The sequence below is a fragment of the Protopterus annectens genome, chromosome 16.part0 (assembly GCF_019279795.1).
Source record: "Protopterus annectens isolate FY-2018-M chromosome 16.part0, PAN1.0, whole genome shotgun sequence".
In the NCBI taxonomy this organism is placed as follows: Eukaryota; Metazoa; Chordata; order Ceratodontiformes; family Protopteridae; genus Protopterus; species Protopterus annectens.
Genome location: NC_056750.1, coordinates 156,163,093 through 156,177,343, shown reverse-complemented (window position 1 = coordinate 156,177,343; position 14,251 = coordinate 156,163,093). Strand labels below are relative to the sequence as shown.

Here is a 14,251-nt window from a genome sequence, read left to right as displayed (position 1 = left end):
ACCCACCTAGTGATATAGGGGTTGATGCCTAGTTTGGTGAGTTTATCAATAATTTCTGAGTGAGGTATGGTATCAAAGGCCTTGGCCAGATCGAGGTAGACTATGCACTGCCTTACCTTCATCCGCAGCCCTGGTGACCGACTTAAAGATGTCAACCAGGTTAAGCAGGCATAATCTCCCTTTCACAAGACCAAATTGCATGGGATCTAGAGTTTAGAGATTGCCTATATATTTGTTAATCAGATTCATGATAATGTGCTCCATAGCTTTACATATCAGACTAATGGGGTGAGAATTCCCAGGGTCTGTTGTCACTACCGTGGAGAGGGATGACTGTAGCAGTGTGCTATTCAGTAGGTACAAAGCCTGAGGTGAGGCTGTGACTGAACAGGGCACACAGATGTAGTGCCAGTTCACTCTATAGTTCATGTAAAACACAGCCAGGGATATTATCGAGTCCCATGGAAACTGTATTCTTGGCCTTCAACAATGCAGATTTAACCTGTGCTGCAGTAATGCTGGGTGCTTGATATTCTTCTGGTGTTGTGATTGGTCCTTTTGGGGGGCAGAGGGGTTAAGTTGGTGCTCAGTCTGTCGGCCAGTTTGTTGGTAATATTTGTTGGTTCAGTATAGGAGGTAAAATTGTGTAGTAACTCAGAGCAAATCTGGGCATTGCCATGGAGGTTCTTTATATAACTGTAGAAGGCTTTGTGATTGTTTTTAGTATCTGCCACAATTCTGCCTTCATAGCTGGCTTTAGACGATTTGATGAGGGATCTCAACTTTTTGTTGAGGCTAATAAGGGAGTTTTTCCAGTCTTGGGACTTCTTTTTCTGCAGCAGTTTCTTCCTTCTGTTGTAGAGTTTAATGGCAGGGGTCCACCAGATTGGCTTCTTTTTTTGGAGTAGAGCATCTTGATTCTGTTGGGTTCCATGCATTTATGCACATGTTTGTACAGTGCATTGGTGTATGATTTGTCAGTCATGCAGCTATTTTCCATTGGCATGGGTGCCATGAAGTTAGCCACCTCTCTTTCAGGAGCCCAAAGTCAGCTTTGGAGAGGTTTTTCAAGGTGGCTACCTTTGCGGGGGGGGGGGGGTGTGGGTAAGATGTAGATTTCCATGGTGATTAGCTTATGGTCAGATCTGACCAGGGAGGGATTGATTACTGGTGTAGAGCAACAGTCACCCATGCTAGTAATACCAAGTCAAGGATGTTGCTTCCTCTAGTGGGGGTCAGAGTGAGCTGGTTCAGGGCATTGGAATTGAAGAATTCCAGGAAGCATTGGGCCAGTCTTTAGGGTGCTTGAGTAGTTTTCCCAGTTGATGGAGGGGTAGTTGAAGTCTCCTAGTATGAGAGTGTTGGGTTGGACCTTGATAGATTCCAGGGTGCTTAGGGACATGGCGTGAGAGTCAGTGATATGAAAATACTCTGTTAAGAATAAAACAAGATATTTTAAAGTTGAATTACATGATTAGATCCACATTACCTTGGGCATCGCAGTTCAAGTCAACAGGGATGCTGTGCTGTGCGATGACATTTTGGACTGTAAGAGACTCACCAGTGAAGGTTGTCATCTTCAACTGATTCTCCGTGGGACATTCATCTGCAAAGAATGTATAAAATAGACAAGCATGAGAAGAAAATAATTTCACTTCACACAAGATCAGACATGTTAAAGAGGCAAGAAAAAAAGTATCACAAAGACTCAAAGTCATGTAATTACACACAGTACTCCCCACATAAAACTCTAGCACAGACATCACTTTAGAAGTGAAATATGATAAACAAGCAGGATGCAAAACAAGGAGAGTAACAGGAGCAAGATATCGTTGTTTCTTCCAAAATAGTAACTCACCTTTGCTCCCCCACCCACAAAAGAACAATCTATCCTTGTTTGTGCTATAACAGTAACTCACCTTTGCTCCACTCACCACCCACAAAAGTATTGTCTATCCTTGTTTGTGCCCTAACAGTAAATAACCTTTGTTCTCACCATCCACATAATAACACTCAATCCTTGTATGTACCATAACAGTAACTCACCTTTGCTCCCCCACCCACAAAAGAACAGTCTATCCTTGCTTGTGGCATAACAGTAACTCACCTTTGCTCACCCATAAAAGAACAGTAAAAATGACATATTTTGCTAAAAACCATCTTTGAAATGCTAAAAGTTCTATCAGAGGAAATGTCCCTGAAACATTTGTACATATGTATCACAACACATTCCATTTTTATATATTTGCAATCACTCATACCTTTGAAATGGCTTAACAAACAAGCCCATGGCATAACTAATGCATACAGATAAAAGTGTTAAATCCTTTGCTTACGAATCATCTTAAGTACATTCCAGCATATACAGTATGTAGCTGAACAAAGTGAAGCATACCTTCTAAAGTTCAGTACTCCTCTGTGTAGATATATCCCAAAGTAATAGTGTATCTTCACTCTTCTCCACATAAACAATTCTCACTATCAGTTTGCCTAGCTACATGGTTGGCTTTTATACAGTTTAGATTCAGAGCTGTCAGCATGATGAAGATGCAAATGTCGTGTGAACTCATCAGAATTGAATTCCAAAAAAATTGGATCTTTGAAGTGATGTAAACATAGTGCAGCCACTCCCTCAGTGTTTGGTTTTAAATGATTGCAACTGTGACTGATTAATGTTTGGTAGAAGGAAAGCACAACAATACGGCAGGCTGCCTTACTTCCAGTGTGTTTGTCTGGTCACATCTACAAAGTCCTAGATGTAAGGTTGGAAATGTAAGCAAGTAGAACACAAATTACATTTTGTGTTCCTTCACATCCAACCTGCCTTTCATTTTTTGGTAACTGCATATAATATTATTTCCATGTAATAACCTCACACATTATAAGGCCAATGTCATAAAAATGGATTACACACTGCATGTCTCAGATTACTGCACAGATGCATGAAAAATGGCCAACAAACACAGAAAAGTCAGACAGAGCTCTATATTTGCAAGCAGTATTTGTGACAGTTTGTGTGATCACTAGGTGCATTACATCCAAAACTAATAAATGTACAAATAATACTGGTATGATTTGATATCATTGTAGATGCTGTTGCAGTTGGTTGTGTGCATATTGAGTTAAGTTCCATGCTGCAAAGCTGTTTGTGTGGCAAAGAGGGATAAGGCACACATCCTGTGTTCTGAAGGAGCATTGGAGTGAGATTTCAAATCCAGACCTATGTAGTAATATCTCATGTGTACTAACATTTTCTGGTCTGTATGTCATAAGTTGCTTTTCCTCATTTTTTATTGGCCTGTGTTTGCAGGATCTGACACTTAGCTCAAGCATGGGGGATGAAGAAAAATAAATGTCAGGTTTGGCTGTGCTTATTTTATTTGCATGAAGCTCAGCAGTGTGTAAACTGGCCAACTAGATGACCCAGGAAGCAGTCACCTCCAGACAGCCACAAATAGTAACCAGATGCATTAATTTAGTACTGTTGGGCATCGCTCAAACCTGATAAGCAATGCTGACCTGCAGTTAACAGTAAGACTGTAAGAATGATTAGTAAACTAGGGGATGTCTTCTAACTACTCTTATGGCAACAGGTGTTAAGTGCAGAGCTGGAGTGTAGATAGGCCTGGGTTCTAGTACAATGGGAACAACCTGCAACCTTTGATTTACTGTTGTTACATTGCATATCATACCAATGAACTGGAACACAGACAAATGCTTTTTCAACCTTCTTCTGGTAGCAGGTGTAAGGATAGCACTGCCATACACATGGTTCTGGGTTTGAACACAGTAAACTTCATACACTTTTAGAATTGTTCCACTTCCCATTAAAGTCACTCTCACTTATAGCACATGCCATGGTGTAGCTGATATTAATTATATGTATTAGGGCTGAGGCACTAGTATTGGGTCAGTTATGTATTTATTTATCTATGTATTATCACATTTATTATCAAATGCATGACTGTGGGTGTACTGTGTACTATATTCCTGTAACTATATTTGTGCTATCTGGACTGCCATGGCCTTCACATTTCTCTAACACACATATGCAACTGCCTGTACATCCAATAACCTTGAATTTGCTTTTCTTGCTACTGTTACTCTCCGCTTATCATCTCACAAATATAGTACTCAGAGATGCACACTGTAGAGCACTGTGTTAGTGTGATGGTAAGACATGCACAACATTTTCACAAACAGTGTGCACACTACCAGTAGATGACATAACTGGAAATGGTGAGAAACCATCAATCCTCTGATCCAATCTACTCTGGAACAGGCTACCCATCAATGTCAAAGTTCTTTATTAGCACTCTTCAAGAAAAATCTTGATGAGTGGATGGGAAATAGGAAATACACCCCGGGGATCACTTCTGTGTCTCTGCTCAACAGTGGCACAGGAAAATCACTTTCTTGGGTGGCGTAAGCCAGGGAACCTTGTTGGCTAGGCTTACATAGGCCATTGGGCTGATAGCCTAGTATCTACCTATGAACCTATGAATCTCCTTTGCTCTTGATCTGTGGAAGACATGGCAGGCATTTCTGTGAAGGTATTGTATTTAGGGCACAGAGATGGAGTATCCAGGGGTCAGAGATTTTTATTGGACTCCTAGTTAAACACCACAGTGCCAGGCTTGTGCATGGGGACTATTCTGGCTCCCAGTATAAGATGGAAGCTTGGGATAGTTTGGCCTGGGCTGTAAAAATGCCATCAGTATTCCATGCACTGGTGACTATTGTAGACATCACTATAATGACCTACTGCAGGGAAAAAGCAATACCCTCAATGCTTGGATTGAGGAATTTAGGACTGTGGACATCCCACAACTGTGTAAGTATCAACTACATACAGTACTTGTAAGACTTTAAAGCTGATTATGGGTAAGACTGGTATTCATAATGGTGTTCTGTAGTGTCTTTCCACAACTGCCATATACTGGGAGGTCCATGTAAGACCCCATGGGGAAAGACTGGTAAGGATGAGGGAAGAATATGGTATGTATGCAGCAGATGAGTAGTGCTACTGTAGCATTAAAAGTTAAAAATAGCATTTTTGGTATTTTATACAGCTGTATCAAATTGAGCATGCATATCTCAACTGTAAAAGCAAGAATGCATGCATTAGTCTGTAGCACAAACCAACAGTCCAATATTAGACTTTAGTCAGAGGTTGTAGATTCAAAGATCCCACTTCCCAACTATATAATGCTGTTAAGTCTTCAATTATGTGTAACTTAAAACTTTGAAGTAAAAGCTCTATACAAGTGGCACAGATGCCTCGCTGTAAACTGTAATCTGTATAACTGGATCATGCACATGAGCAATATATGCACATGTCAAGGAGTACTTGCTGCAATCTGCAGTATAGTGTGCATCTGTTAGGAGAAAGTGGTCTTAAAAGTAAAAATTCTTGGTTAGAAGGTGGAAGTCTTAAAAATAAAAGTTAAGATAATAGAATCAAATAATTAACATTAACGCATTGTATGTCACATATGAAGGTAATAATCTTATCTCTTTTTTCTCTCACCTCAACCCTTATCTCTCATTTTGTATTATATTTTTTTTTGTTATTTTTTGCTGTATTTTATGTGTCATCAAAATGTGTTCACAGCTCAGTGTGTAGCACATCACTAAATGCTCCACAGCACAGTGTGGTAATCCTGCCCCACAGGAACTGCCTGTCCTCCCTCCACCAGTTTCAGCATTACTGCCCAGGATGGCTGGTAGCCAACCTGGCACCACCACCTCAGCTGCCCCTGTACCACCTGCCCCATCAGGTAGTCCTGCCCAGGAGGCTGGGCCTGTGCTACCCTCCAGAAGCAGTAACAGAAACAATGATTTTATCATCCACACAGTGATAGCAGGGATGGTGCATAGGATTGTGCACTGCACTGCTGGTGCACACCTATGCTGGCTGGAGAGGCAACTCTTCCTCATTTTACACAGTAGCAGTGGGAGGAAAAGGAGGCATGAAGTTCTCCAGCCAGTGAAGGAGTGAGGTGACAGTGATGCCAGTCCAGTGGGTAAGGAACTGATTCTCACTGTGACGTAGCTTGATGACTATGGGTTCTGCATATTCCCACTCTCACCCCAACCATGGTATTTCCCAGTGTTGCATGTCCATCACTGTCCCTGTCTCTTGTCTTGTTTGTCTTGTCTGTCTGCAATTTCTTTCTCACCATCCCAACTTACTAGACCCAGACAAACCTATGTCCCTTCTCCAACATTCATTTTCCATTCAAGAAAAAAAAATGGGCACCTGTCCCACAAACAAATAAAAATAAATAAATAACATCATCCAATGCATAGCTCACCATTTTCCACATAAGCCTTCTTGACCCACTTGATTCAGTCCAATTGGCTGTACATCGTGATTGTGTTGTGGTCACCCCTCTCTCTGGAGGTGACAGTCCAAATTCAGTTAATATTTTGCACATATGTTCATTTTACACTGCTAAGTAAATGAACAGCTACGGTTCTTTCCTAAATCATTCCTGCACATTCCTGCCCTGCTTCTCTTTTGTGTGTTCCCCTTACTTATTCCCCATTTCACCACTGTCCTATCATCCCTATTTCTTGTCTTCATTATTGCACAATGGTGTACATTGTGCACCAATGCACAGCAACGGTAATGTGAAAGTAGTTAAAAGTATTACATACAGCTATATTCAAACCCACTACCATCTGGCCCTAAAAAGGAATGTATTGCTGCATTAACTGCATTAATGCATGCTGCCACAGCATCAGTTAAGTAGCAGGTGGATTCCAGAGACACAGTACTAACTGTCAGACTTTGTTCTTCCCCCACTTGCTCCCCATTTCCTCACTTTCCTAGCTACTCAGTTTTAACGATTTTAATCTGGTCAAAAAATATAATCAGGCACAACACACATAAGTAGCAGAAAAAGCAATGGATCCCTTCACTTTTTGGGCTCCATGTTTGCAAGGAGGTGTTGCATTATGCACCAATGTGCTGCGATGGTGAGCAGTGGCAAAATGCTGTAGTTATTCCTATGGAAAGCCACTTAGACCCACTGTGCTATTCCAACACACATCAACACACATCGTATAAACAATTCATGTCATTGCAGTATCGCTCTGTAATGAAAATTAGTTGAAAGTATTGGAAACAGCTGCACTCAAACCCAGTACCATCTGGCCCAATAAAGGAATGAATCAATGCATTAACACATGCTACCACAGAGTAAGTTAAGCAGCAGGTGTATTTAATAAACTGTATACTAACTGTCAGGCTTTAGCAATGCGGCTTGTGTATGCACACTGCTTACCCACTCATAAATATATGTATGCTGCATGTGTATGCACTTTGCTAGCCTTCTTGCAAACCCGCTGCTCACCACACTACAGAAATGTACATATGCTGTATTACTGCTGTTTACTGTCCATTTCCTGTATATGGCATGAAATTACATGTGGAAACATTGCAAACTGAGGGCCCTATCTTATAGGTTGTTTCATAGGTTGGTGCTAGGCTATCGGCCCTAGAGCCTATACAAGCCTAGCCATAACAATTCCCTGGATATTTCTTCCCACAATATTTACTTCTCTGGACCCCTGTCTAGCAGGGCGACTGATATGATCCCTGGGGTGAATTGCCTATCTCTCAACCAATAATCAAGGTTCCTTCTGAAGAGGGCCAAGGAGGCGCTCTGCTTGACATGTATGGACAGTCTATTCCAGAGTATGGGGAGTCTCTGGGTCAGGAACATATCCCTCCAGCAGGTTTTGTTCATTATGATGACAAGGTTTAGATCCCTGGAGTGTGTGGCTCTGAGGGATTGGGATTTCTTTAAGTGGAGCATGTCCAACAGCTCAGGGTTTGACATGGCCTTGTATGTTAAACAGAGATTGCCCCTGAGTAGACGATATTCCACAGAGTGTAGCTGGAGTTTTTTTAGACGGTCAGCATATGGCATCTGCTTTAGGCTTGCAATTCTTTTAGTGAGGTATTTCTGTGGCCTTTCCAGCTGTTGCAGATGTCTTGTGAGGTACATACCAAACGGGGCATTATACTCTATAATGGGTCCAATGAGGGATGAGTACAGTGGGACAATGACCGCCTTTTTTCTGGATGAAAAGCCCTTAGTGATGAAGTGTGCCACATAGAAGGATTTCCTGGCTGTTGTGGCGATGTGGTTATCGAAAGTGAGACTACTGTCCACCTGTGTCCCTAAGTCTCTCATCACACTTTTGATGTTTAGTATACTGCCACCTATGTGGTAATTCATGAGCATGTTTTTTTTCCAAAGGGGATAACTATACATTTCTTGGCATTAAGCTTGAGCCCATGGCTCTGGCACCAGGCATCTGTTTTTGTAAGGCCCTTTTGTAGAATATCCACATCATTTGGGGATTAAATAATGGCTCCCAGTTTGCAGACATCTGTGAACTTTGTTAGCCAGAGTTTCTTAGTGTTGGCCTGTACTTCAGAGAAGTAGATGCCAAACAAGAGTGGTCCCAGGACTGCCTGAGGTACTCCACTTATCTGGAGCTGGATTTGGAGTCCGCTACATTTACAGTCTGGGTTCTGTCAGTAAGCCAGTTGGCAACCCATCAAATGACGTAGGGATTTATGCCCAGCTTAGTATGTTTATCTATGATTCCAGAGTGGGGGATGGTGTTGAAGGTCTTGGCGAGGTCCAGATAGGCTTTGGGGTCCGCCTTACCCTCGTCTGCAGCTCTGGAGATTGATTCGAAGAAGTTAATCAGGTTCAAGAGACACGATCGACCCTTCACAAACCCAAACTGGGTGGGGTCCAGTGTTTGAAGGTTGCCAATGTCTTTGTTTATAAGTTCCATGATAATGGGTTCCAATTCCCTTGCAGATCAGGCTCGTCAGACTGATGGGACGGTAGTTCCCAGGATCCAAGGTGGATCCTCCCTTGTGGAGTGGGATAACTGTAGCTGTGCGCCACTCAGTGGGCACGAAGCCTGAGGTGAGGCTATGAATAAACATGACACTTAGGTGAGGTGCCAGTTCATTTTGTAGTTCAAGTAGTACACAGCCTGGGATGTTATCTGGTCTCATAGATGCTGTATTCTTAGCTTTGGAGAGTGCAGTTTCTACCTGTGTGGCCGTGATTACTGGAATTTGGCAATCTTTTGGTATTGAGATGGGCCTTTTAGGGGGTGAGAGGGGGGGTGAAGTTGGCACTAAATCTATCTGCCAGGATATTGGCAATATCCTTGGGATTAGTATATTTAATGCCATTCTGTTGAAACTCAGAGCAGATCTGAGCATTGTCATTTAGATTCTTGACATATCTATAGAACACCTTGTGGTTGTCTTTGGAATCTTTGGCAATTTTATTTTCGTAACTAGCTTTTGAGGATTTTATGACTTATCTCAGCTTCTTACTGAAGATGGTGAGGGAGTTTTTTTGCATCCTGAGATTTTCCTCTTTTCTGCAATAGTTTTTTCCTTCTGTTGTATAGTTTGTTTATAGCAGGGGACCACCAGATTGGCTTCCTTTTTCTGGAGGAGAGCATCTTGGTTCTATTTGGGATGGCACGATTCATGCACGAGTGGATGTGCTCATACAGTGCCTTAGTGTAGGATTCTGCAGTCGAACTTTCAGATCCCGTCTGCATGGGTGTCATGTTTGTCACCTCTGACTTCAGTAGCATGAAGTTGACTTTGGAGACGTTTTTTAAAGAGGTTTCCTTACTTAGGGGGGTGGGGTGGGATGTGGATGTCAAGGATGAGTTGCTTATGATCAGGCCTGACCAATGAGGGGGTGACCACTGGTGTGGAGCATCTATCTCCCATGTTGGTAATGACCAGGTCTAGGATATTGGAGCCCCTGGTGGGACAATGGATTAGTTGATCCAGGGCATTGGAATTTATGAATTCCAAGAACCTCTGGGAAAAGGAGTTGGTACCCGAGTAGTTTTCCCAGTTAATGGCAGAGTAGTTGAAATCACCCAATATTAGGGCGTTTGGTTGTATCTTAATATTTTCCAGTATGTTTAGAAAGGTGTAGTGAGAATCTTGGGGCATGGTGGGGGATCTGTAGCAAGCTTCAATTTGGATTGCAGTCTTACCTAGTGTTAGTTGTACCTGGAGAATTTCAGATGCACTGTGTTGGGCAACTAGCATGGAGGTGTGGATATCCTTGGTGAATATGGGCACTCCTCCACCTTTAGTGTTTTGGTCTTGGTTTTGTGGCCGAAAACTGTGGTAAGAGTTGTAGCCTGGTATTGCAGGGGTGCTCTCTGGAGCCTTGAACCAATATGTCACATATTTACAATTCATCTGTGTTTGCACCACCCCCCCCCCCAAGCACTGTAACCCTGGAGTCTCAGTACTCTTTCCATACATATATCAACCACAGTTCCAAATATAATATCAGATATTGTGTGCTATGCAAATCACATCAGTCTGGTAACTGACCCCATGCCGAAAAAGCCTTATCTGAAAGGCTAGTGCAGGAATCAGCATGGGCCATATCCACAGTGACATAGGTGAACGTCAATACACTTGACCATATCTACTTTTGCTTTGTCAATGGTAGATCTTGATTATTGACCCTTGTGGACTTTTTGAATCCTGACCCCAAAGACCTGGATGAGGGATAACAGGACATCATGCCTATGTTGAGTTATCCAAGAAATTTGGCACTATCCCCCATTCATGTCATAGTGAAACTCTCCCATCAGGGAATTAGGCCATACAAAACTAGATGGATAGCCAACTGACTTAACAGCATGACACAAACTATCAAGGTTGAGTACTGCACCTCCACCACTAGCCCACTCACCAGTGGAATTCCGCAAGGATTTGTGCTGGTCCCTCAACTATTTGGAAAATACTTCCATGAAGAACAGGCAACAGTAGATGGCCCTTGATTTATCAAGTTTGCAGAGGGCTGTTAACTGGATGCACTCATATAGAGTCCCCCAATGATGGTAACCTATTACAGAAGGGGCTGACAGACTAATGATTGGTGTCAAGCTTGCATACTGAAACTTAAAGCATACAATGACTCATTGTCCCCTTTGTCAATGAGGTATCCCTGCTAATTATCGTATACATAGCACCCCCTAAGATCAAACAGAGTTGTGAGACTTAGGAAAACATGTTGATAGCAATCTACATTTTCAACACTATTTTCTCATAGTGGTGACACACACAATCTGCACTGTGCACATCATACATGTGGACATCACAACCAAGACCGAAGTAGTCATACCTCTGATATAATCTACCCTTATCACACAAATAATGGAGTATAATGCTCACATCTGTTTGTACCTCACCAGATACCTGCAGCAATTGGAGAAAACACAGAGTTGAACCTGGGAGAATCCCAGGTCTCTAAGCAGTCTCAGATTCTGCCCTTCGGGAAATGATGGTTATCTGCAATTCAAATGGGACAAGAATAAATTGCCACAAGGTTATCAACCTATCATGTGACATAAACAGAATATGCAGGGGAGACCGACATATCCCACAACAATACACATTCCTCTGTAATAGGCTCCCATTGCATGTTAAGCAGGGTTCCTCAATGACCCTATTCAATTGCAACCTTGTGCACCAGTTAGTTGATTAAAAGGTCACTTCTGAGCTGGCACCTATGTCCATCATGGATACGGTCAGTTGGTGCTGCTCACAAACTCACTCTGCTAAACTCAATCATCCAACTAGGGTATTTGTGTTTTTACATAGCTAGGCTTCTGAACACCTTTGTGCTATGAGGTTAGTGGCCTTATATGAACCCATGAAGCTGTGTGTCTATACAAAGCTCCCAACCTGTTGTCTCCCACATGGCCTGCTGATGTCATCTACTATATGTTCACCTGCACTCCTGTAAAATCAGACTTGTGCTGTGGTGCTTGTGTAAAGTACTAGTTTCTGTAGTCTGTGTTCTTAGGAAGGGGTTCTATTCTCACTACAATCGACTTGGTGTGTGTGTGTGTGTGTGTGTGTGTGTGTGTGTGTGTGTGTGTGTGTGTGTGTGTGTGTGTGTGTGTGTGTGTGTGTGTGTGTGTGTGTGTGAGCTGTTGCTTGACGTTAGAGAGAGCATTTTACACCAGCATGCTGGACACTTATCTCTCCTCAACAGAGACTGTGGTTGTCATCAGCCAGTAGTCCCACCATGGCAGTGTCAGAGACTGGCCTAGAGGCCACGTAGAAGCCTCCTTATCCTATACAATAACAATTACAATGACATGGCTTTTAATCTCTCCACACACATGATAGCATGGTTTGTAGGCCCTGTGTTACCTTGCTGAGAAAGCCCTGTGGTCTCTCCAGCTGCTACATGCGTTGGGTGAGGTATATGAAAAACAGCATTATACTCTACTAGTGGTGTAATGGGGCTCCTATCAGTTCTTCAAAACTTCAGCAGTTCGAACACCATATGTTCAAACTGTGAAGTTCAAAAACTGATCACAAAGCCATGGAACACAGAATTCTTTCCCAGGGAAATAATTCAATGGGCCGTTTCTGTGGCTTTGCAATTTTCAGCACTGTGGTGGAAAGTTACGGGTTGGGTTCAGGTAAGAGTGTGATTGTGCGGATGTTAGGGTTAGGGCACGGGTTAGGTTAAAAGTAATTGATAGTACAATTTATGACTACTTATATGTACCTAAACCTCGAATACCAATTATTTTTGGTATTCCCAAAATACATAAAAATTTGGAAGATCCACCCCTTAGGCCTATAGTGTCTGCAGACGGTTCAAATACACTACCATTGGCTAAATATATTGATTTAAAAACTAAGCATATTTGTACGCAGAATAAGGTTATACTTAAGGATTCATGGGACTTACTAAGGAATATCACCCCTGATTTATTTACTGATGATTTAATATTTGTCGCTATTGATATAATAGATCTCTTTTCATGTATACCCTATGAGATGGGCTTACTAATGTTTGAGGAAATGATCTTTCAAGATAGGAAGATACCCCAGCATGAGAAAGTTGCTATTATGGGACTTATGGATACAGTCCTCAAATATAATTTTTTGATTTTTAATGGGGAATATTTCCAACAAACACAAGGTGTCTCCATGGGTGCAGCTTGTGCCCCCACTTTTGCGAATTTAGTATTGGCACAGTGGGAGGAAAAATTCATCCTACACTCTAAATTCAACACCTGCTGGACATTATATCGTCAATTTTTGGATGATATTGTGATCTTTTGGACAGCAGGTTATGGTAAGTTTAGTGAATTTATTGAATATATCAACAGCTCCACTAATTTCCTTAAATTTACCCACAAGACTTCAACTGATACGTTACAATACCTGGATGTAGAGATCTATAAGATTAATAACAATTTTGAAACTAGAATTTATAGAAAAACTACCTTCTGTAATTCTTTTCTCCATTACAATAGTGCACACCCATTACATTGTAAGAAGAACATAGTGAAAGGACAATTTGTCAGGGGTTGTCATATGACTAGTTTGGAGTCAGATTTTGTTAATGAATGTACTCTTTTAGAGAATATGTTCAAGGACAAAGGTTATCCTGTCAATTTTGTTAATAATATTAGGATGGAAGTGGAGAAAGGTAGAAGCACAAAATTTAGACCTATAAAGGGTGTTGCACCCGAATTTTCCTCTGAAAAAAGTGATATAAATAATAAAGGCATTTACAGTGAATATCAACAGGCCTTGATATTGGAATATAATGCCTCAAATTTCAAAGTCAGGGAGATTTTCCAGAGAGAATGGGAAAGATTTGTGTAATTTACAGATAGATGAAATATCAAAATTAAAGCCAAAGGTAGTTTATAAAAACTTTTACAGCATGAAAAAAATCTTGGAGATTAATAACAACATAGGAAATGCCAGCTATTGTGAAAGTATACACCACATAGGGGGAAGAAAGAAAATGGGAACTTTTAAATGTGGAAGCTGTAATCAATGTGAATATATTATCAACAAAGGTGAAATTCATTTGGAAAGTAGAAATAGATGGATTAGAAGTAAGGGGTATTCTTGTTGTGACACAAAAGGATTAATTTACCTAGCATTATGTCAAAAATGTAAGTCATTTTATGTAGGTAAAATGGAGAGAGTATTGAGGAGACGAATATATGAACACCTTTATGAAATATCAAAAGCAAAAGAAACAAATGCACTATACAAACACTCTAGAGAATGTGAAGGGTATAAATTCTTTTTTTTTGTATTAGAACAAGTCAAGAGAGACATTAGAGGTGGCCCTTGGGAGGAATTGTTAGAATATAAAGAACTATGGTGGCAGAT

The 14,251-nt window shown here is 41.3% G+C and overlaps 1 protein-coding gene across 1 annotated transcript in view; it reads right to left on the bottom strand.

The window, feature by feature from the left end:
• LOC122790443 (platelet endothelial cell adhesion molecule-like) overlaps positions 1 to 14,251 on the bottom strand; it is a 611,804-nt gene that overhangs the window by 92,117 nt on the left and 505,436 nt on the right. The window contains exon 11 of the mRNA XM_044057977.1: positions 1,490 to 1,606. Coding sequence (XP_043913912.1) covers positions 1,490 to 1,606 — 117 coding nt within the window. The remainder of the gene's footprint in view (positions 1 to 1,489; positions 1,607 to 14,251) is intronic.